At 42.8% G+C, this 25,680-nt stretch overlaps 2 protein-coding genes across 10 annotated transcripts in view; one reads left to right on the top strand and one right to left on the bottom strand.

Annotated features, from left to right (window-relative positions):
* NSUN6 (NOP2/Sun RNA methyltransferase 6) overlaps positions 1 to 25,680 on the top strand; it is an 89,858-nt gene that overhangs the window by 49,236 nt on the left and 14,942 nt on the right. For 2 of the 6 annotated variants that reach the window (XM_047755520.1, XM_047755515.1), the window contains 7 exons: positions 10,772 to 10,920; positions 14,915 to 15,040; positions 17,033 to 17,245; positions 18,739 to 18,801; positions 20,212 to 20,501; positions 22,238 to 22,350; positions 24,678 to 24,821. In XM_047755520.1, coding sequence (XP_047611476.1) covers positions 10,772 to 10,920; positions 14,915 to 15,040; positions 17,033 to 17,245; positions 18,739 to 18,801; positions 20,212 to 20,223 — 563 coding nt within the window. In that variant the 3' untranslated portion in view covers positions 20,224 to 20,501; positions 22,238 to 22,350; positions 24,678 to 24,821. Of the gene's footprint in view, positions 1 to 10,771; positions 10,921 to 14,914; positions 15,041 to 17,032; positions 17,246 to 18,194; positions 18,573 to 18,738; positions 18,802 to 20,211; positions 20,502 to 22,237; positions 22,760 to 24,677; positions 24,822 to 25,680 lie in introns of those variants that run through there. The other 4 variants (XM_047755516.1, XM_047755519.1, XM_047755517.1 and 1 more) reach the window with 4 other exon arrangements.
* CACNB2 (calcium voltage-gated channel auxiliary subunit beta 2) overlaps positions 23,347 to 25,680 on the bottom strand; it is a 445,465-nt gene continuing 443,131 nt past the window's right edge. For all 4 annotated transcript variants that reach the window (XM_047755514.1, XM_047755511.1, XM_047755512.1 and 1 more), the window contains 2 exons: positions 24,820 to 25,005; positions 23,347 to 23,939 (listed from right to left, as the gene is read on the bottom strand). In XM_047755514.1, coding sequence (XP_047611470.1) covers positions 23,463 to 23,939; positions 24,820 to 25,005 — 663 coding nt within the window. In that variant the 3' untranslated portion in view covers positions 23,347 to 23,462. The remainder of the gene's footprint in view (positions 23,940 to 24,819; positions 25,006 to 25,680) is intronic.

Below are 25,680 nucleotides of genomic sequence, written 5' to 3'. Positions count from 1 at the left end.
AATATTGCATTAGTATGTCATTCTGCCTGTATTTCTCTGTCTTTAGGTTTGATTTCATAAAGTACTTGAGAAACTTGCATATTTTAGTGACTAGCCAGCATTCGTTTTCTTTGAAAGTTTATTAATTAAGGATGCTATTTGAGGGGTTCCCGTTGTGGCGCAGTGGTTAACGAATCCAACGAGGAACCATGAGGTTGCGGGTTCGATCCCCAGCCTTGCTCAGTGCGTTAAGGATCCAGCATTGCCGTGAGCTGTGGTGTAGGTAGGTTGCAGACATGGCTCGGATCCCGCGTTGCTGTGGCTCTGGCATAGGCGGGTGGCTACAGCTCTGATTCGACCCCTAGCCTGGGAGCCTCCATATGCCGTGGGAAGCAGCCCTAGAAAAGGAAGGGAAAAAAAAAGACAAAGGATGCTATTTGAGTCGTGATGACTTTCAAAAAGGCTACTTCATAAGTAATAATGTGAAAGTCCACAAAACTCTAAAATTGGTTTATAATGTCTGTGTAACAGGTAGTAAGCCACGTAGAATTAAAAAAGTAAAACCAAATGAATGACACACATGGAAAACTTGCCAGAAAAACAGAGCATCCTGAAGAAGAGTGGGATCAGGTCAGATTGAAGTGCCTCCTTACATGGTGACAGCATGTCATGGTCAGTGGATTGTCAGCCTTCCAGTACTAGCCAGGGGTTTGCAGGAGATTATATCAGTGTGCAGGCTAGGGGGCTATACTGGAGAGCCCCAAAATTCATTGGTTTAGAAAAGATAGAAGCATTTTTGTGTGTGTTTGTTTTTTTGTTTTTGTCATTTATTTTTGTCTCACTGAACAGTTAGAGGTGGACATCTGATGCTGGTAGCTTTATCTCTGGGGCCAACACACATCTGTTTTAGGTTTTTCTCAGGGGAAGGGAAAGGGACTAGGAGGTGCAGTGCCAGTCCTTTTAAGGGTAGGACATGGATGTGGGGGTGGTGCACAGCCCACCACTGAGTCATTTGATAATAGGTTGCAAGTGGGGCTAGAAAACAGGGTCTTTAGCTGTGTCGCCATGTTCAGACGATTACTCTAGCAAAAGAGGATAATGGTAATTGAAGGACAAATAGTAGTCTGCCAGAAGTTTTGTATTATTAAAAGTGGAGATGGTGACCATTTACATTTTTTTCTTTTATTAATCAATACAACCCCCCCCTTTTTTTTTTTGCTTTTTAGTGCCTCACCCAAGGCATATGGAAGTTCCCAGGCTAGGGGTTGAATTGGAGCGGCAGCTGCTGGCCTGCGCCACCGCCACAGCAGCTTGGGGTCTAAGCTGCATTTATGACTTACAGCACAGCTCACAGCAACCCTGGATGCTTAACCCAGTGAGTGAGACCAGAGATTGAATCTGAAGCCTCATGGATACTAGTCGGGTTCCTTACCACTGAGCCACAATGGGAACTCCCTTCTTCCTCCTTGAAATTGAAAGGATTTGAAAGCCTCTGAGTGGATAAATGCGGTGCATAGTATATGGAGGCCATGAGCGTTAACTGGTGATTCAGTGACCCAGTCACTGACGCTGACCTCAAGCTACGTGGTGGTTTCCCTACTCAGTTGGTTCTGGTTACACAGCTGCCCCACCCAAGTCATCCCACCACTTTGTGGCTAGAAACAGCAGTAGTCATTTTATTATTATTCCCTCCAGTTCTGGGGGTTGACCAGATACTCAGATAGCAGGTTCTTAACTTTCATTATCTCGTGTGGTTGCAGCCACATGGTGGCTGAGGAAGGTGTCATCTCAGAGGTGCTCTTTTTCACATACGTGTTGGAAGGATGATGGTGGCTGTCAACTGGGACCTCCAGGAGTCCTTGACTCTCAGTGTGAAATTGTAAGAACATATGGGCTGCAAGATACTGTAGTAGCTATTTTTGGAAAAGACAATTTCTTTCATGGTCCGTCATTTTAATTCTCATTCATAAATTTTTATATACATAATAGCTTGTTAATTGAATGCAGGAGGATAAGGTATACTGACTTGAAAATGCGTGAATGCAACAGTAGTAATAATTCTGCTCTTTACTTCTCAGTGATTTTTACCTGTTCTGTAGACTGCGTTAATATGATTAATATTGTTAAATAGCATTCCAAGGTGATCTCAATACTACAGGATATCTAAAAAGAGAAACTGGAATGGGGTATATTCAGTTGGGCTTTGATTTATTAGGAAGAAATAATTCCTGGTAATTTTTTTTTTGTCTTTTTGCCATTTCTTGGGCCGCTCCCACAGCATATGGAGGTTCCCAGGCTGGGGTCGAATCGGAGCTGTAGCCGCTGGCCTACACCAGAGCCACAGCAACGTAGGATCCAAGCTGTGTCTGCAACCTACACCATAGCTCATGGCAACGCCAGATCCTTAACCCACGGAGCAGGGCAAGGGACCGAACCTGAAACCTCATGGTTCCTAGTCAGATTCATTAACCACTGAGCCACGACGGGAATTCCCACACTTGGTAATGTTTTAATGTTGCTTTTAAGGGGACATCTGAATCTAGTCTCGTCTCTCAGTAATAAAATTTGAAGAGGAAACAAGTTGTTTTCTAGTATAGGATGTAAATACTCTAGATATCAGTCCTTTTAAGCAGTTCTTGTTTATTTTTGACAACAAAAGTCAACACGTGTCATACTTAAAGTTTTTGAAAAATTCCTTCTTTCATAATTTTAAATTATGTCAACCTATATCATTTGTTAAATGAGAGAAAAGGTATTTTTTCCTTCATATATGATGAATAGTAAAGATTCCTTAAAAATGAACATTGTAATAACACCTTTAATTACCTGACCTTGCTAATGTTTTAACAACTTTATTGATATATATACTTTGTATGCTATACAGTTCACACATTTAAGGTACACAATTCACTGCTTTTTAAGAAATATTCACAGGGTTTTACAACCATCACCACAGTCTAATTTTAGGACACTTTTATTGCCCCAAGAAGGAACTTCATTCTCATTAACACTCAACCCCCTTCAGCCTCTACCTCCAGCCCTAGTCAACCATTAATCTGTCTTGTCCATATAGATTTCTAGACATTTCACATATAAGTGTGATCATATGGTATATGGACTTTAGTGACTGGTTTCTTTCCTTTAATATAGTGGTTTTAAGGTTTAACATGTAGCATGTATGAGTATTTCGTTCCTCTTCGTGGATGAGTGTGGGTAATACCATGTTATTCATTCATTCAGCAGTTGATGGACGCTTGGATTCTTTCCTCTTTTTTTCCGTGATGAATAACATTGCTATGAACATTTGTGTTTAAGTTTTTGTGTGTTTAATTTCTCTTGAGTATATACCTAGAATTGGGATTGCTGGATTCTATGGTAACCCTCCGTTCAACCTTGAACAGAATTGCCAGGCTGTTTTACAAAGCAGTTTGTACCATTTTGCATTCCCACTAGCAGTGCAGGAGGCTTCCAGTTTCTCCACATCCTCACCAGCACTTAATATCTGTCTGACGGTTGCCACCTTGGTAGGTGGGAAGTGGCATCTCATTGTGGTTTTCATTTACATTTCCTAGACGCAGATTCTGCAGATGGCTAATAAATAAAGTTGAGTGTCTTGGAGTTCCCATTGTGGCCCAGCGAAACGAATCCGACTAGTAACCATGAGTTGCGGGTTCGATCCCTGGCCTCGCTCAGTGGGTTAAGAATCCAATGTTGCCTTGAGCTGTGGCGTAGTCGCAGGTATGGCTTGGATCTGGCGTTGCTGTGGCTGTGGTTTAGACCCCTAGCCTGGGAACCTCCGTATTCCATGGGTATGGCTCTAAACAAACAAAAAAAAAGTTAAGCATCTTAAGTGTCTCTACTGATCATACTATATTTACTCGTCCATTCGATCCTTTGCCCGTGTTTTAATTGGGTTGTCTTTTTATTATGAGGTTGTAAGAGTTCTTTATTCTAGGTATAAATCCCTTATTAGATAGATAATTTATAAGTATTTTCTACCTGAGTTCCCGTCGTGGTTCAGCAGAAACAAATCTGACTAGGATCCATGAAAGACGCAGATTCAATTCCTGGCCTTGCTCAGTGGGTTAAGGATCCAGTGTTGCTGTGAGCTGTGGTGTAGGTTGTAGACATAGCTTGGATCCCATGTTGCTGTGGCTGCGGCTGCAGATCTGATTCAACCCCTAGCCTGGGAATCTCCATATGCCTCAGGTGCGGCCCTAAATAAGACAAGGAAAAAAAAAAAAATTTGGAGTTTCCGTTGTAGCGTAGTGGAAACAAATCTGACTAGTATCTGTGAGGACTCAGGTTCGACCCCTGGCCTTGCTCAGTGGGTTAAGGATCTGGCGTTTTCGTGAACTGTTATGTAGATCACAGACATAGCTTGGATCCTGCATGGCTGTGGCTGTGGCATAGGCCGGCAACTACAGCTCCCATTGGACCCGCAGCCTGGGAACCTCCATATGCTGCGGGTGTGGCCCTAAAAAAAAGACCAAAAGGAAAGAAAATTAGTTGATCTTAAATGTCAGGGTTCATTTCTAAACTCTCAATTCTCTTTCATTGATATTTCTGCCTTAATTACTGTATCTTTGTAGTAAATCTTGAAATTGGCAAGTATGATTCTTCCAATTTTGTCCATCTGCAAAAAGACATAGGCCAGTTCCCTCTTTGCTAGTCTAGATGACTTTTAGTTCATTTTGTTGCCCGGTTGCCCTCCCTGGAACCTTAATATGATGTTGAACAGAAATGGTGATAAGGGAGTTCCTGTCGTGGCGCAGTGGTTAACAAATCTGACTAGGAACCATGAGGTCGCGGGTTCGATCCCTGCCCTTGCTCAGTGGGTTAACGATCCAGCGTTGCCGTGAGCTGTGGGTAGGCCAGTGGCTACAGCTCCGGTTCAACCCCTAGTCTGGGAACCTCCATATGCCGAGGGAGCGGCCCAAGAAATAGCAAAAAAAAAAAAAAAAAAAAAGAAATGGTGATAGGGAACATTCCTATTTAGTTCCCGATTAGTCTTTTTTTCAAGTGGCCTGAAGCTGTAGGTTTCTCAGAGATAGCCTTTATCAGGTTGTAAAATTTCACTAGTCTTTCTAGTTTGCTGGATATTTTAAACCATGAAATGGTGTTGGATTTTTGTCAGATGCTAGTTTGTTGAATATTTAAAATAATGAAATGGTGTTAGATTTTGTCAGATGCTTTTTCTGTGTCTTATTCAAATGGTCATTGTGGTCTTTGACCTTTATTCAAGTAATTTTCACATTTTGAATCAACCTTGTATTCCTGAGTTAAATCCTACTTGGTCATGGTGTATCTTTTTTTTTTTTTTTTTTTAAATGTTGGACTGTGTTTGCTTGTATTTTATTGAGGATAATTGTGTCCATTTTTGTAAAGATGCTGGTCTGTGGTTTTCTTTCTTGTGATGTCTTTGTCAGATTTTGGTATCGGGATAAGACCTGTCTCATAGAAGGAGTTGGACCTTATTCTTTTCTTCTTTCTTTTTACGGCTGCACCTGCGGCATATGGAATTACTGGGTCCGGGGTCGAATTCGAGCTGTAGCTTCAGGCCTGCTCCACAGCCACAGCAACACTGGATCCAAGCAACATCTTCGACCTATGCCACAGCATGACGCAGTGCCAAATCCTTAACCCACTGAGCAAGGCCAGAGATCAAACCTGAGTCCTGGAGTTCACGTTGTGGCTCAGTGCTTAATGAATCTGACTAAGAACCCTGGCCTTGCTCACTGCGTTAAGGATCTGGCATTACCTTGAGCTGTGGTATAGGTCGCAGAGGCGGCTTGGATCCCGAGTTGCTGTGGCTCTGGTGTAGGCCGGCAGCTACAGCTCTGATTAGACCCCTAGCCCGGGAACCTCCATATGCTGCAGGTGCAGCCCTAGAAAAGACAAAAAAAAAAAAAGACGAAAACCTGCGTCCTCACAGAGATGGTGTCAGTTCCTAAATTCTGAGCCACAATGGGAACTCCAAAATTATTCTTTTATGTTTATGAAAGAATTTATGAAGGATTGGTATTATTTAAAAGTTTGGTGGATTTGGAGTTTCTGTCATGGCACAGTGGAAATGAATCCAACCAGGAACGATGAGGTTGCAGGTTCAATCCCTGGCTCAATCAGTGGGTTAAAGAAACGGTGTTGCTGTGAGCTGTGGCGTAGGTTGCAGACGTGGCTTGGATCTGGCGTTGGTGTGGCGTAGGCCAGCAGCTGTAGCTCCGATTTGACCCCTAGGCTTGGGGGAACCTCCATATGCCGCAGGTGCAGCCCTAAAAAGCAAAATAAATAAATAAATAAATAAAATTTTGGTGGATTCATCAGTGAAGTGATTTGGACCTGGGCTTTTCTTTGTGTGAGTTTTAATAACATTCTCTCTCTACTCACTGTTGCTTTTTTCAGTTTTTCTTTCTTCTTTTGTCAATTTCAGTAGTTTGTATCTTTCTAGTAATTTGTCCATTTCATTTATCTATACAGTTTATAGAATTCTTTATAATCACTTTTATTTTTGTAAGATCAATAGCAGTGTCACCCTTTAATTACTGATTTTATTGTTTTGTGTCTCCTCTCATGGTCATTCCAGCTAAAATTTTCAAAGAGTCAGTTTTCAGTCTTGTTGATTTTTGTTTTTCTTTTCTCTGTTGCATTAATTCCTGCTCCCATTTTTATTCTTTTCTTCCTTCATTTTTAGTTTGCTCATCTATTTTCAGTGTCTTACGAATGGAAGTCTATGTTGTTGGTTTGACATTTTTCTTTTTAATTAAATATTTAGAGCTATAACTATCCAAGATACTCTTTTGCTACTTTCCATAAGATGTGGTACATTGCATTTTGTTGTCCTTCATGTAAAAGCATTTTATGGTTTACCTGTGATTTCTTTAACCTATGATATTTTAGGAGCATGTTTTTAAATTTCCACATACTTAGAATTTCCCATATTTCCTTTTATTACTAATATCTATTTTTTCTTCCATTTTGGTGGGAAAACAAACATTGTATGAGTTTAACCATTTTTAAATTTGTTGAGCTTTGTTTTATGTCCTTGCATATAGTTGTCCTAGAAAATGATCCATGTGCACTAGAGAAGAATATGCTGTCTGCTGTTTTATAGAGCTTTCTGCTAGATAGTGTTCTGTTAGGCTTAGTTGGTTTATAATGTTGAAATGTTCTGTTTCCTTGTTGGTCTTCTGCCTCTTTGTTCTTTTCCTTAGTAGCAGTTCTGTTTTTAATTTTTTGAGGCACTTCCATACTTTTTGCTGTAGTTGTGCACCTGTTTACACTCCCACCAACAGTGTGCAAGGGTTCCCTTTTCTCCACATCCTCGCATACCCTTGTTATTTGTTGTCTTTAATGATATCCATTCGGACAGGTGTGAGGTCGTAACTCATGTTTTTGATTTACATTTCCCTGATGACTGTTGATGTTATTATGCATCTTTTCAATGTGCCTGTTGGCCATCTGTCTTCTTTGGAAAAAATGCCTATTTAGGTTCTCTGCCCATTTCTTAAATGGTTTTTTTTTTTAATACTGACTTTTATGAGTTCATTATATATTTTGGATATTATACCTTTTCATACATATAACTTGCTCTCATTTTGTAGGTTGTCTTTTCATTTTGTTGGTTGTTTCTTTGGCTGTGCTCAAGCTTTTAGGTGTGATTAGGTCCCATTTGTTTATTTTTGCTTTTGCTTTCTTTGCTTGAGGTGAAACAAAATTGCTAATAAGACTTCTGTAAAAGAGTGTACTGCCTGTATTTTCTTCTAGGAGTTTTATGGTTTATTGTCTTACTTTGAGGACTTTTATCCATTTTGAGTTTATATACAGTGTGAAAAAATGTTATAACTTCAGTCCTTTGCATGTAGTTGTCCAGTTTTCACCAAGTCACTCATTGAAGATTGTCTTTTCCCCCCGGTGTATGTTTCTCCTTCCTTTGTCATGGATTAATTAACTATAAGTGTGTGGGTTTATTTCTGGCCTCTCCAAAAATTTACAGAATAGGCTTCCTGGAGCTGGGATTTAAGACTCTAAGGAAGAGGGTGTTACCTAACTGCTACTCAGGATTCGGAGCAGGTGACCTTGTGGAGCTGGGACTTGGTGTTGTAGGGAGAGGGCTCTGTGTACTTCATAGTGATTCTTAAGGGAACAGGCTGGAAGCAGCAGCTGCCAAGGCAGAGGGCTTACTGGGATTGTTTTGACTGAAACAATCCATCCAGAAAAGTCCTATTCTCTACCCCTCTTGTCTTTGATCCTCTTCCCCAGCCCATCATTTCTCTGCCTCCTGTTTGTGAGTCTTGAAGCCAGCAGGCAAAGGAGAGTTGTAGTTCACAGAGTTGCCACCTCAGCATCACAGCAGGGTAGAGACGGGTACATTTGGACCACGGGAAAATATAGCTTAATAACCAGGGTATTGGGAGCAGAACAGATAGCCCTTCAGATAGGTTCAAATGTATACAAGAATTTAGTTTATGATAAAATTAGCATTTCAAACCAGAGGAAAGAGTAAATTAGTCAACAAATAGCTAAGTGATTTTTTTCTCTTTTTGGAGGGTGGGGTGTAAGGCTTATACGCACAAGTACTTTTAAGATGGATCAAAGTTTACTGTCAAGAATTAAACTGAGAAATAACTGGAAGCAGATGAACATTATTTGATTTCTTAATGGGAAAGACTTTAATGCATGAAGCATTTATTTTAAAAAGCAAGAAACATTAGGTGAACATTTAGTTGAAACATTAGATGAATATGAAACATTCATTGAACATTTAATTTCATAATGGGGAAGATTTTAAAGCATAAAAGCAAATATGGAATTCAACAAGAGATTAATACTTAGTGTTTATGTGCATAAAAACCATAGCAGATAGCAAATTGTGGGATTTATAACGATTTGTGAAAGATTTAAGAAAGGAGAGGAGTTCTTGTTGTGCAATAGCAGTGAATTGGACTAGTATCAATGAGGATGCAGGTTCAATCCCTGGCCTTACTCAGTGGGTCAGGGATCCAGAGTTGCTGTGAGCAGTGGTGTAGGTCGCAGATGCAGCTTGGATCTGGCATTGCTGTGGCAGTGGCAGGGGTCAGCAGCTTTGACTCCAATTTGACCCCTAGCCTGGGAACTTCCATATGTCTCAGGTGCAGCCCGAAAAAGAAAAAAAAAAAAAAAAAGGATTTAAGAAAGGAGAGATTAACATCCTTGATGTATAGAGAGCTCTTTTAATCAATGAGAAAAAGACAAGTCTCAGTAGAAAAACCACGAAGACAGTGTGACCATGTAAAGAAAAAAATAACAGGGAGATCCCATTTTTCATTATCTCAGCGGTAACGAACCTGACTAGTATCCATGAGGATGTGGGTTCCATCTCTGGCCTTGCTTAGTGGGTTAAAGATCTGGTGTTGCTGTGAGCTGTAGTGTAGGTCGCAGATGTGGCTGGGGTCCCGAGTTGCTGTGGCTGTGGCGTAGACTGGTGGCTGCAGCTCCAATTCGACCCCTAGCCTGGGAACCTCCATATGCCACAGGTTTGGCCCTTAAAACAAAAAACAAAACAAAAGCCAAAAACTCAGAAAACAAATGGTCAGTAACATAGTGAAGATTTTGGGGAAAATAACACTCATGATACTGGAAGTGTAAATTTGCCTAGTCTTTCTAGAAGATTTTATTAGTATGTATTAAAAACCTTAAAATACTTGCTTACTTTGAAAAGCTATTTCTTGGGAGGCTGTAGATAAGAAAGCAAGGATGGTTGAAGATGGAGATGAGTTAAATTGATCAGAGCTTGTATCTAATGGTTTTGTGACCAGAGAACAGCAGAAAGTTATCTTGGGGTGAGACTCACAACATGGCTATAGGTGCTATAGGAAGTCCCCTAGCTTCTTATAAAAGGAATCAGCAGTAGTGTCTTCTCTATGTTTAGATACCATCAAGATATAAGCAGACCTGTTAGACTTCATGAGTTTCTCCAATAACACTATCTATCTATTATTTATTTATTTTTGTCCTTTTGCCTTTTCTAGGGCTGCTCCCACGGCATATGGAGATTCCCAGGCTAGGGGTCGAATTGGAGCTGTAGCCACTGGCCTACGCCAGAGCCACAGCAACAAGGGATCTGAGCCGCGTCTGTAACCTTCACCACAGCTCATGGCAACACCGGATCCTTAACCCATTCAGCAAGGCCAGGGATCGAACCTGCAACCTCATGGTTCCGAGTCGGATTCGTTAACCACTGAGCCATGACAGGAACTCCAACACTATCTATTTAGATCAGAAGCTGGAGTGGGGAAAGTTGTATAAGTGAACGCAAAGGGAAACCTGTGGAAGATTGGATTCAGGGCAGATTATGGCCTCGCTCTAGAGCATGGCCTTGCTGATGGCCACAGAAGCAAGGAGACTGAGGGGCCACAGAACCGGTATGTGTGACTAGACCCTAAAAGGTACTCTCTTTTTCTGGGGCTGTCTGCAGTTAAGACTTCCTAAGAACAATGTCTGCTCACAGAATGACTAGAATTAATTGCTGGTCCCAGCTCTGATGAATTGTGGCTTCTGATGCTGGGGGTATAAGGTCTTGTTTGATTAGGACTTGGCTTGTACTCTGTATCAGTGAATCTGATAATAAGTGCACCCTTAACCTTTTGACACGTAAGTCAGTTAGCTTAACCAGCTACTTGATTGAATGGAGAAGTTGTTGTTCATTACTTTCTGTTTTAGGTTATGATTTTAAATTCCTGATAACTGTATCTATCTCAGGAGTTTTCTATTCTAATGGGGCAGAGGACAAATATGTTTATAATTCTCTTTATAGGAGAACCTCCATTCTTACCCGAATCTTTTGACCGAATTCTGCTTGATGCCCCCTGCAGTGGAATGGGACAGAGACCAAACATGGCTTGTACTTGGACTCTGAAGGAAGTGACATCATACCAACCATTACAGAGAAAACTCTTTACTGTGGTAGGTGATGATACTTTGCTGCGCGAGAAAGGTGACTTTTACTATTTTGATATTTTGAAGACAGAGCAGGCAGTGTTCATAGCAGCATTGGTCACATTAACCAAAATGTGGAAGAAACCCAGGTGTTCATCAGCAGATGAATGGAAGAGTAAAATGTGGTCTCTGCATACAATGGACTATTATACAGCCTTGAAAAGGAATGAAATTCCGATACATGCTACAGCATGGATGAATTCTGAACACATTATTTATGCTAAGTTATATAAGCCAGACACAAAGGGACCAAATATTACATGATTCCATTTACAGAGGCTGGGGGGACGGGAGAACAGGGAGTTACTGTTTAATGGGGACGGAGTTTCAGTTTGGAATGATGAAAAAGTTTGGGAGAAGGATAATGGTAGTGGTTGTACAGCAGTGTGAATGTACTTAATGCCATTGAATAGTACACTTAAAAATGGCTAAAATGGTAAATTTTATTTACCGCACACACAGAAAACTGGAGACCTATTTTTCCTTTATGTTGACTCTTTCATCACAGGCAATAGTAGAATTTGTTCTCTGAGACATTTCGTGAATTTCAAACATTCTGTTCTGTCTTAAAAATAGAGAATTGTTAATATATACCAATTGATGTAAAAAACTTGGATATAAAGTAATTTTTTTTTTTTTTCATTTTTGGCCATCCCACACTATATAGAGCTCCTGGGCCAGGGATCGGAGCCCAGTGCAGTTTCAACCTAAGTTGAAGCTGCAGCAATGCCAGATCTTTAACCCACTGTACCGGGCACTCTAAAGGTGCTGCCAATCCCGTTGTGCCACAATGGGAGCTCCTAAAATAATTTTTTCAATAGGGTTCCTGGATCATAGTGAATTAAAAGTAGGAAATCCAGTAGAGGCAAAGACATGCATAAAATTGAGAAGAGGCTGGATCCAGTGCAGAATATAGAAGAACTGTAACAATTTAGGAGATCTAACTGGTCTCCACTATGTTTCAGAACAATGACAAAAACCATTGGAGAATTCCTGTTTTTTGCAAAAATGATTTTGTGGATTTTCCAAGATGTAGACAGCATTTGATCAAAGATGATTTTGTCATTTCCTCTCAGCTTCCTAATTACAAATACGAAGGCTCCGGCAATAATGGCTGTACTGTGATGAGCCCATCTCCAACGCTGTCCATAAGTACGTTTCCTATCAGCTCTTCCTGTGTCTCCTGGCCTCCACAGCAGGGGCACTGGTAGTGGGTTGTTTAAACCTTCTCTTCTGTATGGTCTGATTCAAAGAACACATCCTGGAAGTCACAGGAACAGGCACCCAGAAAGAAGCTTGACTTATAGCCAAAACCCACTTTGACATGAGGGTAAAATTAGGACCATGCTTTAAGAGACTTGGCATTTAGCTCAGAGGAAAAAGGCATTTTGTTTTGTTACTTATTTATATTTGGTTGTACCCGAGGCATGTGAAAGTTCCCAGGCCAGGGATCAAACCTGTGCCACAGCAGTGACAATGCTGAGTCCTTAACCTGCTAGGCCACCAGGGAGTTTCCCCCGCAAAGACATCGAAGGGCCACTTGGAGGAGATGTACTGATCTCAGTGACAAGGAGCAGCTGACTGTGTATGAGAGAGAGTGTAGAATCTGGCAGGTGTGCCACTGGACAAAGGGTAGAAATGGAGAATGTGGACACGTCCTGATTTGAGCCATGGCTTCTCCATATAAGTTAAGGGGTTTAAGCACAGGGGTTTCCAGATTTGAGAAGGGGGGATAATAACTGCCCTGACAGGGTTACCTCATTGGAGACAGTAACTATACCTCATGGTGGTTATAGGATTTATTGAGAAAATCTATGTAATGTGCTTAAAACAGTCATTGGCACCTAGTAGCAACGTTTAAATTCTGATCAGTGTACTGTGTATGGATCAGTGTACAGGGTATGGTTAGGAAAGCATATTATTTGAATTTTTTTAAAAAAGATTTTCATTAAAAATTTAAAAAACTGAGAATTTGAAAAGAGAAACTTGAGTTCTGTGGGACAAGTTCCTTTTCCTATTGCACTTTATTTCCTGGACAAATACTGATTGGGCACCTTCTCTGTAAAACGCTCCTCTTGGTGCTGACTGTATGGTAGTCAGCCTCGCCTTTATACACAGGGTTTCTATTCTAATTGGGGAGGAAAATTAACAAATAGATGAGTGAAGGATTTAGGGCATTTCAGGATGATAATCCATGGAGCATACTGAAGAGTGGACAGGAATGCCTGGTCAGAATAGTTGGAGTTGGGAGTTCCTGTTGTGGCTCAGGAGGTTAAGAGTCCAGCTAGTATCCATGAGGATGCAGGTTCAATCCCTGGCCTCACTCAGTGATTTAAATGATCTGGTGTTGCCATGAGCTGTGTGGCATAGATCCTGGGTGCTACTTGGATCCCATGTACCACTCGGATCTAGCATTGCTGTGGCTGTGGTGTAGTCTGGCAACTGCAGCTCCCATTCAGCACCTAGCCTGGGAACTTCTGTATGCCACAGTGTGGCCCTTAAAAAAGAATAGTTGGGAGTAGGACTCAGGGACCCAGGGTGGTCTGGGAGGGCATTGCTGGGACCTGGAAATAGAAGCAAAGATAAGAAGGTTGTGAGGAGGGAGCAGCAGCGCAGGGACTGAGCAGAGCTTTCTGAGCTGTTGCAGAGATCCTGAGGGGCATGTCCTGCGGGATCCAGACCAGCAGAGGCTGGTGGTACTCAAGCAGAGGGAGTGAGGCACCCAAGAAGGGAAGGCAGTGAGAGGCCGGCTGTATGCGGGGCTTTGCAGGCAGCTCTGAGGATATGGGCTTTGACTCCAGGTCATGATGGAGAACATTTGAAGCTGAGAAGAGACAGCTTTAAAAGCACCACTCTGGCTGCTGAGAATAGATGATAGGAGGGCATGGAACTAAGCAGGAAGGAAACTGTTGGGATAGTCCAGGCAAAAGATGCTGCAGATTGGAGCAGAGTGACAGCAGTGGGAGTGGTGAGGAGAAGCCAGCTTGTGGATTTTGCTCGATGGATGGGGATGCGGGAGAGAAAGAGGCACATGAAGGATAATCTGGGGTGGGGGCCCGAGCCCCTGGAAGGACGGGCATACTTCTGCAGTAGGTTTCAGAGAAGACTGTTACATCTGACTAAAAATGTTGAGAAGGCAGTCGAATATAGAGTATGGAACTCAAAAAGGAATCTCAGGAGTTCCCCATGTGGCCCAGTGGTAACAAACCAGATTAGTATCCATGAGGATATGGGTTTGATCCCTCAGCAGGTTAAGGATCCAGCATTGCCATGAGCTGTGGTATAGATCTTGGGTGTGGCTCAGAACTGGTGTTGCTGTGGCTGTGGTGTAGACTGGCAGCTGTAACTCTGATTTGAACCCTAGCCTTGGAACTTCCATGTGCTGTGTGTCCCTAAAAAAAAAAAAAAATTTAAAAAGGGATCTCATCTAAAAATGTAAATTTGTGAGTTTTTAGCATAAAAATGGAGTCTAGGAGTTCCTGTTGTGGTGCATCGGAAACAAAGCCAACTAGGAACCATGAGGTTGTGGGTTCGATTCCTGGCCTCACTCAGTGGGTTGAGGATCTGGCATTGCCATGAACCATGGTGTAGGTCGCAGATGCGGCCCGGATCTGGCATTTCTGTGGCTGTGGTGTAGGCCAGCGGCTGTAGCTCTGATTGGATCCCCAGCCTGGGAACCTCCATATGCCGAGGGTGCAGCCCTAAAAAAAGAAAACACACAGAGAGTCTAAAGTTGTGAAACTGAGTGATCATATTTGGAAAGGTCTTGGTTCCTGTGGACTAAAACAGCTCCAAGATACTGAAGTGCACCTGGTCTGGACCACTAATTGGAGAATCCTGGCTCTACAGGCCATCATTCGTTTATCTCAAACACTTGGAAAAGGTTTATATACATAGATACAGATCTTGGAATGTGTATTGGCTCTTGTGATCCGCACAGTCTGACGACACTTTGCTTTAGGCAGTTGAGCTGCTGAAGCCGGGGGGCGTGCTGGTTTACAGCACATGCACTGTCACGCTGGCAGAAAACGAAGAACAAGTTGCCTGGGCCCTGGGAACATTTCCCTGCCTTCAGCTGCAGCGCCAGGTGAGAAGAAGGGAAGGGCGGTTGTGTCTGGGTCATCAGATGAGTCATGGAAACTTAAGCACGGTGGGGATCAGAGGGTTATGGGTAGAGACACATCAGAGAAGAATTCCGAGACAGAATTGCAGTTTCTCTAAGGCGAGCCATTCCAGATTGCACCTCCTGACAGCGTTTTCCCACGCCTTCCTTCTGGACCGTTGTGTGAAAATGTCACAGAGCTCAGGTGGACTTCTATTACTTGTTTATTTGACTTGTGGCTCTTGTTCACGTTAGTCAGAATTTTGTTACCAAAAAACACCCCCACCCCGGTCCTGTATTTTTCTGATAGGGAAAATGTTTAGCTTTTCTTTCTGATGTCACATCAAAGCCCAAACAGGCTTTAATAACTGGGATATCAAAAGACTAGCCATGGGGAAGAAAATGGTTCAGGATTATTGCTTCAGTATGGTTTCTTGTATAAAATATGGAACATTTAAAAAGCTTTCTTATACTTTATTTTACCTACCACTGGCTTTCTGTTCTGGTGTGGGTTTTTTGTGAGTTTTTTGGTTTTTTTTTTTTTTTTTTTTTTTTTTGCTGCATCCATGGCATGTGGAAGTTCCTGGACCAGGGATCACACTCACACCATAGCAGTGACAATGTCAGATCATTAACCTTCTGTGTCATAAGAGAACTCCCTGTTCTGGTTTTTATTAAAACTGTATTTATGACTAGATTTTCAGCCTATGATGTTTGAGACTAGATTTAAATTTGTAGTGATGCTCACATTCAGATATATTGAACGTCTCCCTTTGGTTTTCCCTGTGCAGAATTCTAGTAAGTCCCTGGAACTATACATGAATTAAAAAACAGTTCAGAGGTGGTTTCTAGAGTTAGAAATGAAGACAGTTACATTGTAAATGAAAAGAAGGCCTGAGAATTTACTTAAATTTTATGTGTGTGTGTATGCACATGCACAGTCAGTATATACCCAGAAAGCGATGGAACGTCCCCCACCCTCCAGGGTTAATAAACAATGGGTTTTCAGACATAAACCAAAGAAAATAGATCTTCATTAACATAGGCATTGTGAAATGGTGACTTAGATTTTATGCATTTTTCCTAGTAGTGGTTTGCAAGTATCACTCAGTTCCTTATGATTTGGTATTTCTCTAACTGCTTGATTCAGCTTTACTTATGTCTTAGTATTCTAGTACATTTTAAAACAACAACAAAAAAAGAGAACTGTTACCATCCAGTTCTTATGGGCGAGAGAGAGGCATCTTGAGACACCCAAGAAACTCCTGTCCGTTTGGGGGAGTCTGACAGACAAAGCTGCATTGTCACCTACTGCTGTTACTGGTAGTCATGCTCCACTTATCGAGCACCCCCTGTGTGCCAGGCATGGTACCCCTTACGTGAGCCTCGGAACTGGGCGTTTTATCTTCTTTATGGATGAGGAAACATTTATGCAAAGTTACTTTCCCAAAGCCCAACAGCTCCAGTGGGGCAGGGCTGCAGTTTGAACCCGTGTGTTCTGTGAAGCTCAGGCCTTCTGCTGTCGTGGTACTAGACCTGCACGTGGGCTGTCCCAGGTACTCACTTGCCAAGTCACCTGATATTACCCCTCTCCCACTTCACTACCTGGAAAAACCGCTCTGAAAGGTTGTTTACTGGAGTTCCTGCTGTGGCAGTAGGTTAAGAATCTGACTGCAGCGGCTTGGGTCACTGTGGAGGAGTGATCCCTGGCCTGGTCCAGTGGGTTCAAGGATCCAGTGATAGGTCAGAAGCTGCGGCTTGGATTCAGTCCTTGGCCTGAGAACTTCCATAGGCTGTGGTGCGGCCATAAAAGAAAAAATAAATGAGTAAAGTGTACAGATGAATAGTTAGAAAAAATAAAGTAAAAAGGTGGTTTTTTTCTGTTTCTGGAATTGGCGAAAGCTACAACTTGGTCATAACAGGCACACTTACTCACGCGAGGGTGTTCGTCTGTGTTTGCTCGTCCTCCCGGAGCAGGACCCTCAGATCGGAGGAGCAGGGATGATGGGAGCCGGCCTGACATCTGAACAGTTGAAACAGCTGCAGCGATTCGATCCGTCCGTGGTGCCATCATGGGACACTGACATTGATTCTCTCAGAGACACCAGAACAGAAGACATGATCCGGCTGGCAAATCAGGACTGTATAGGTTTCTTCATTGCAAAATTTGTAAAAGGCAAAAACACAAAGGTGAAGGCACCGTAGAAGTGAAAATTCCAAACATTTGATGTGCACTGGTTTTTTTCCCCTTAATTTAGATCAGACTGTCATCAGGCCACGTGATTGATGATGTGGTTGCTAAGGAAATGGAAAAGGCTGCCAGCTGTTCCACCAGGAACCCAGGGACTTGATCAAGAGACTCTGCTTCATAGAGGACATAGCCAGGGGGCAATTTGATATTCTATTTCTTGTTTTAAAAATTTTTTTCTTCATGGATTTAGCAGAGTATAAAGAAGGCAGTATGAAGAAAAGGGGATGCCTATAAATGTCTGGAACATACTTTCACTTGGGGTCTTTGTTTTAATTTGTAAAGAGAACAAATCATTTTTAATGTTAAAATCAGTGGATTTAACATAAGGAATAAAATCCGCAATATTTAATTTGGTTATAAAACATGTTTTCTGTTCCTGAGTTCATGTGTACAAGTTGCTTACGAATTCAGGTTATGGGAACTATAACTTATTTATTTATCGTGTGCCGGCAACTGAGCTGGGGATTTTACCTGACTTTTTCTGTTGACTGTTTCGTCAAATCAACTCCCTTTCACCTGAATTCTGGGCCTCTCCTAAATGACAGTCTCCCTTCACTGTGTTTACTTTTTTCCCCTTCATATTTAAAAAAACTTTTTTTTTTTCTTTTTATAGCCTCACCTGTGGAACATGGAAGTTCCTGGGCTAGGGGTTGAATTGGAGCTGCAGCTGCTGGTCTACACCACAGCCACGCCAAATCCGATCCAAGTCTGTGACCTTTACTCCAGCTTGTGACAATGCCAGATCCTTAACCCGCTGAGCGAGGCCAGGGATTGAACCTGCATCCTCATGGACACTATGTCAGGTTCTTAACCCCCGAGCCACACCAGGAACTCCCCCCTTCGATTTTAAACTGAAAACTAAAATGAAACTTTTTTTTTACTCTATAGATTAAAAGTGAGAATACTGCACAATTTGGGTACCTTTTATCACCTGGTGGATCACATACAGGTTATTAAGAGATGTGAGTGGTAAGAAAGAGAAAAAAGCATCCTCTGAGAGCTGGGAAGTGGCTGGACACTTAGAGCTAAGCCTTGGCGTCCTACCACCAAACACAAGCAGGTCCAGAGAACACCGACCTCAGACCAGGCACCTGTGACTGGGGCAGATCAAGACAAAAAAAGACCTCTTCACAGTTAAAAATCTGAAATCATCCAAACTGCAAATGTGACCAAACACATCTCTCCCCGTAGTGGCCAGTTTAAGAGGACTGCCTTTTTAAAATTAATTGTAACGGTGGGCTTGCTTCATCCTACCTGCTTTTTTAGGTAAGATATATTAAAATACTCAATACCCAGCCATAATTTAAAAGCTGTCTCATTTAGTGTTAATAACATCCGTTCTATAAATTCACATCTACCCAAAATTGAGCCATGGGCATATAAAGTGGATAATTGGAAGTAATTGCCTAATAGTTTTTTTTTTTTCTCATAGGTTTCCATTAAGAATTTCTCGAATCTGTTGTATCCATCAGGAATGCCAGGTCTCGTGGATCAGGTGAGCTTGAGAAGGCCTCTGCTTTGAGGAAGCCTTTCTCACACAGCCTTCTCTGAGGCTGGATTAGGCATTTCTCTGTCTACACCCCTCGTACCTCTATCTCCTGCTGTCTTGGCACTTGACATATCCCTCCAGGTTACCCTATAGGCATGCCCTTGACCACTGCCCCCAGGCTTGAAGGCAGGAACCCTGTGCTTTCTGTCAGAGCTTCAGACAGATCATCCTTACATCCTTATTTTTTCTTTTCCCTGCTGCTTCTGCAGCATATGGAAGTTCCCAGGCTAGGGGTCAAGTCGAAGCTGCCAGCAGAACACCACAGCCATGGCAACACTGAATCTGAGCTGTATCTGTGACCTACACCAGAGTTTATAACAGTGATGGATCCTTAACCTACTGAGGGAAGCCAGGAATCAAACCTGCATCTTCACAGACAATATGTTGGGTTCTTAACCCACTGAACCACAATAGAACCTCTTATTACATTCTTCTTAAATGAGGGAAAAAAAATTTCAAGTGCCATAAGATTGAAACATGTAACTAACTTCTTTCCACCTTTCATTCTGTCTTAGGTCCAATAGATGTCATTTGTCTAAAGAGAAACACCATTTACTTGTACTTCTGTTTATAGGGCTTGGCATACTTCCCTAGACTTCAACTGCATCTTAAAAAAATACACAAACTCCATTTCTTCTCATGCTCTCTGTAAAGCCTTGTAGGTGCTAAACTGGAATGGAAATGGTAGAGAAGGAGCCTAGTGGAAGTCATGGGAAGTTGTAACTGACACCACAGATATCAAATATAAGCAATGTAGGCCAAACAGAAGAATATTTACATATTAAAAACAGAAAAGACAATATTGGTAAAATGTTTAACATAGACCTTTCTCAGTGGGTATCTTTCAAAAAATAGGAAAATAAAACATGCTTTTTTTTTTTTTTTCCAAGTGCGCACCCATGGCATCTGGAAGTTCCCAGACTAGCAGGTCGAATTGGAGCTGCAGCTGCTGGCCTGCACCATAGCCATAGCAAGGCCAGATCCTTAACCCACTGAGCAAGGCCAGGGATTGAACCTGTATCCTTATGGATACTAGTCAGGTTTGTAACCTGCTGAGACACAATGGTAACTCCCACTTGCAATTTTAAGGAATACAGATGTTTAAGAAAAATATGATAAAAGGAAAAAAATCAGGGAAATGTGGAGAAAATTAATTTTATCTTTTAACATATTTAATGTTACCATAGTTATGTCTGTGAAACAGAAAGCATTTTAATTCAACAGTGAGTACATTTTACTTTAAAACCGTGTATCACATTTTAGTTTAAATAACAAAGTACAAATAGTTAAAAATACAACTTAGCCACCGTTCAACAGCCGACCCAGAGCCGTCTAATTACCTGTGTTCTCTGACAGTGTGACCCTTGACGTATGAATAAGTTGAGAATATCCAGAACTAGCAGCACTGCATCACCGTGCAGAGGGTGAGGAATTAAATTCATCATCAAGATGGATCTCCATTTTAAGAATGAACAGTAAAATTCAAAATCCAAGTCAAGAATTGCTGAATACATAAATTGAAGGTGGGGAGAAGTTGACTCGGCTGTGCTCAGGCCTCAGGAACCTTTTACCTGCCGGAAGCTGTCATTTTATCAGACGTGATGGGAAGGCCCCACAGGAAGATGGGCCATGAGTGGGAGGTGCTGGTGAGTATTTAACCTACTTTCAGCTCTAAGAACCATTCCTAAAGTGGCAATCACTACTGCTAATGATCAACAGTGCAGAAGCCAGCTCTCTTTATTTCTGTGATATGAAATGACTTTACACCAGGTTGTTGGACATTTCAGTGTAGCCGACAGTGACTGTTAACATGAATGCCTAGCAGACCGTGTCAAAATGTGGCATTTGTCCCAAAGTACAGCATGACTAAGACATCCTACAATTTAGCAGCACCTTTTTGTAACAGTAACTTAAAAGAGCAGTAGAGAAAGAGCAAAGGAAAAACTGAAATAGGTTTGACAAGAAAACATCCAACTATCGAGAACATTTCCAGCATTTTCTAGGTCATCTACAAAACCATGATTCTACAACCAGCTAGGTTAAGATTAAACCTTTGCTCTCTGAAGAGACGAAGATTTTACATTCCACAAGTCAGTAAATATGCCATTGTTCTTGGATTTTTTTTATTTACATGTTTAGTTCACACTGATTACACATGTGCCCACTGTACAGATGTCACATGTAGGTGCTTTTATGTCAAATCCTGCTAGATAGGCTTTTGAGGAATACTCTGGATTTGGACAGATATGTTTCATAGCAAAGTGAGAAACAATACAGGGACAAAATTTAAAAAATGGAATCCGTTAGCACTACTGAGAGGGTTCAATGGTAGCAGCAAAAAAGATACCAGATCTACTTCAAGAATTTAAATATTCATTCCAAGGTCATTAACCGGCATGAAATTTCGTATAGGGACGGATTGGGGCCATGATGGAAAGTTTGTTGGAAATATTTTTTAAAAGTAACCCTAATTGGAATACAGTTTCCCAATGATGTGACTGTTTTACATCAAAAATTTATATATTATGACTGCTGTTTTTATATTCAATAAATAAAGCTATGTCAACAGTATAGAGCTAATTAACAAAGAGGTCGATTGGGAAATGTTTTCCCTATTTATATTAGCTGAGAAAACACTAGATACATAACTCATTTTTAAATCTTTCTGGGGGGGGGGGTAAGGAGTTAAATGTGTAACAGTTTTACCTATAAAGATCCAAGCAATATTTGGCAAGAACCTGGAATAAAAGAAGCAAAACAAAAATAGAGATTAACCTATTTAACAAAGTTATAAAATGTGCAGATCTGAAGGTAGGCAATCACGGGCAGTTTTCCAGGGACAGACTTCAAGGGCTGGATACTTGCACACGGAATACTGTTTTACCTGTCCAGTCACAGCTGGACAGATGGACACTAAGACACAGAGGAGGCTTCAGCCTTAGCGTGACAGCCACCTCGTGCCGCGGACGCCTGGCGACCGCGTCTTCTGGCTTCCCCTTCAGTGGAGAGGTCTGCCATAGGAACATGTTCTCAGCGTTTTTGTTCACTTCAAGTCACCTCATTTTGCCCTGATTTCTTGCGAAGAGCAGAAACTTTGGTTATAAGAAGCACTTCTAGGTTTTGACGGACAGCGAGACGGTTGGAGCTGGTGGGGGAGGAGGGGGTGGAAGGGGAGGCAAAGCGGAGAGACGACACAGCGGGAGGGAAGGACGGTGCGGTCAGGCGAGGCAGCGGGAGGAGTCAGACGAAGTTATTTCCCCCGAAATTAACCCTACAAGCGTGTAGACGTTTCCTCCTAAGACAGACACTCAAGCACATAAGAGATCGTCCATTTCCAGTGAAACACTCACAGTTAAAAGTTGCCCGTATTTTTCCTCTCGAGGAGCAAGAACAAGGAGCCAGCAGATGCGCGCCCCCTCTGGCTGTGAGCTTCCTCTCGTCCCTGCCCGCCCCCCGGACCCCGCAGCATCCCGTGGCCTGTGACCTGCAGGGCAGGTGGGTGGGCGCCTGACGCCAGGCTGGTTTCTTCATCCGTCTTCCGCATTCAGATCCACTCGTGCACACTCTCGCACCCAGACCCACACGCATGCACACATGGAACTCCGGCTCAGACGACAGTGGCCGCGAAGCACGCGGTTGTCGCAGGCAGTGCCCACCGATGGAGTAGAACAACCTTTGGAGTTTGATTATATTTACCATCATTTACGGTCAAAATCGTTGACTTACAAGGATGGGAAAACATTCAGAAATCAGCCTGTTCAAGTCAAGCAGTCACACGTATTTACAGTATGTACAGACTTTCTCCTAGAACGGGGATAGGTGTCTGGACGATGGTATTACAAATTTCCTGAAGGTGGGCGTTTCTAGTCCCTGTAATTCATAAAGCAAATCTGCTGACTTGGCATTAAGACTCTAAAACAGTGTGGTCAAACTGATATATATATATATGTATATATATATATATAATATATATAATTATCATAAGAAGGTGTTCGCAGAAATAACATTTACAAACTGTCTATACAGTACACAATACTAGTACATAGAAAATAGATTCTAACTTTATGATCCCCTTTGTGTAAGGCAAGACTGAATCTGTCCCCAAATTTAGTCAGCCAGAGGTACAAGCAAGAAACAGTGGTCCATGATGAATATGCAAATCAGGTCGGTGCCTACATATTAAAAATCTGGAGAATCAAGAAATCCAATTTTTAATCTGGGCCAGTCCTGGCCCACTGGATACATCAACTACATTTTGGAAAATGTCAGCTATGCGTCTTAAAATACTAATGCCACGTGGATGGCAACAGATTTTGTTCAAGTGGCAGCAAGCCCAGACAGTTGAAATAGTCCAGTCCGCAACCAGAGGATGGCAGCCTTTCCAGGCCGATTCCCGCAGCACTTAAAAAGGAAAAAAAGGATATTAATACTCTATTTCATGCTATTGCTAGTCAAGCAACAGCAGAACAAATATACAGGACAGATCACGTAATTGCGATGTAGACGCCCCCAGACTGAGTGTGAGGGTGGTGGTGTACAAGACTTTAAAAATAAAAAAAAAAACAAAAACAAAAACAAAAAACCCCAACAACACAAAAGGACGAACGTCACTGGCGGATGTAAACATCCCTGTTGCAGTCCCCAGCCTCGTTCCGCTTCTTGGCGAGCCCTTCTGCGTCCTTGAATTTGTGGCGGCTCCGCTGTCTGCTGCACTCGTTGTGGTCCTGCTCCCGATCCGGGTCCCGGGCGCGGTGCCGAGACTCGCGGTGTCTGTGCTCGCCACCTCCGTGGGGCTCCTCCCTGTGGCTGTGGTCACGGTGGGCGGCGCAGTGGTCCACGGGCTCGTGGCAGGAATCTTCCTTGGGCTCCACGTAGGCGGAGTCTCGACTCTCCTGTGTCTCTGAGTCCAGCGTCTCCTGCCTGGAGAGGCCGCGGCCGGCACCACTGCGGTGGTTGTGGTGCTGGGCGGAGGACGAAGACCGGTGCTGGGGTTTCCGGACCAGCTCCGGGCAGGCTTCTTCTTCAACTTGGGAAGCAGACCGGCCCGGGGCTGAGCGATCCATCCTCTGATCGCCTGGAGGACCCTGGAGGCAAAGGGGGCAAACACAGGCCTCAGCCAATTCCGGAGTCATTAGAACTGTCACAAAAGCAAGTCATTCCCAGTGGAGTCCCTTTTTGAGGGCTTTGAAAGTGAAATCTAACCTTGTTCGGTCACTTAATTCTTTTGATAACATCCAGTGGCGTTTGTATTGTATTGGACTTTGTGTTAATTTTTAAGTGCCTAGGACGGTGCACAGAGGAATTTTTTTTTTTTTTTTTAATAAATGGAGGAGGGAGGGTGTTCCTTATTTGCTCATAGCTCAACTATAGATACAGGCCCCTGAGATGTTTACACATGGGTGCTCAAATACATGTGGGAAGATGAGAATTTAGGATGTTGGCTTTAAGGGAAAAAGAAATGATAAAATGTCAAATGCTTTAAATGGCTGATAATGAGACCAGCACTATTGTAAGAGAGTGGCATATATTAACACACCCACCTAATAAGACAATATCGAGAACAGACATGAGATGGGACAGGTCATGACATGGCCTCATGAGGTAGGTGGCCACTAGTATTCCTGAGGCACAGAGCAGGTAAGGAATTGGTCCAAGATTACACAGCAGGGAGGAGAAGGTGAGGGATGGGAACCCAGGCAGCCTGAGTCCACAGGCTCGGCTGCCCCCATGTAGAAAGTTCTGCCATCCCTGTCTTAGGAGGCTATGGGGCTAGGGGCTCTTACAGGTTTCTATACCTTCACCGGATTCTGCTTTTCTTATAGGTACTCAGTTGACACTGGAGGTACTTGAGGACTCAGCGTTTGTCACATTCTGGATAGAGCTGCCCAGTTGGAACACGCACGGCACCCGGGTTCGGGGCACAGATCCTAGCCAGGCAGCCGCAGGGAAGAGCTGCTTGCTTACCTGTGAGTGAGAGGCCAGAGTCGGGCTCCTGGGCAGGGTTGAAGTGGCCAGAGTACGGCTGAGGAGAGGGTTGGGGAGGCTGCTGCTGGGCGGGTGGGTGGCCTTCCAGTAGGCCTCCAGGTAGTCGGCCAGGTGCTCACAGGCGTCCTCAAGCTGGTTCTCATCCAAGATCACGTCAAACGATTCCTGCGGAGGCAGACATTCCAAACGGCACACTCAGGCCAGCCAAGTCCAGGCCCAGCTTCACAGCCACCCAACCCCCCCAGCTCCCCCAGGTAAAAGGGGAGAAGGGAAGGGCGCCTCTGCCCTTGCTGATGTGCTCCTCCCTCCGCCTTTTCACAAGGCCCCCTGTCCTATTAGTCAGGTTGCAAGGGCCTGTCTGTAGACTGTTGTGTAGAACACAGATGCCTCACCCGTATAAACCACCGGGAAGTGAACGGGTGTAATAACAGATGTTACCCCGCATGATAGAAAAGTTGCCAGTAGTTAAAAAAGGAATTAATGGATGCTTTGTTAGAAAAGAGATGTGAAAAACACAAGCTTGTGAAGCAGTGCAGGAAGACGCCTGCTTTTGACATGGAAACTGTGAAAAGCTGAGTCTTGGAAATGATCAAGGCAGGGTTAAGAGAGGAAATCTGTCACAGGAAGCTGAAACCACTAATGATTTGACACGGTCCACACTTCAAAATGGTTCCACATTCTTAAAGATTTTAACGTATGCCAAGTAATCATACATGGATATAATCATAATTCTTAAACCTTCTGATAAACATTCATTTAAAAAAAGTCAAAGCCCCAAACTATATATATATATATAGCACAGTATGTAATTAGGAGGAATATGTTCAGGGGTCAGAATCT

The sequence above is a fragment of the Phacochoerus africanus genome, chromosome 12 (genome assembly GCF_016906955.1).
Source record: "Phacochoerus africanus isolate WHEZ1 chromosome 12, ROS_Pafr_v1, whole genome shotgun sequence".
Classification (NCBI taxonomy): domain Eukaryota; kingdom Metazoa; phylum Chordata; class Mammalia; order Artiodactyla; family Suidae; genus Phacochoerus; species Phacochoerus africanus.
The sequence above is the reverse complement of the archived record's forward strand: the minus strand, read 5'-3'. Positions and strand labels throughout refer to the sequence as shown.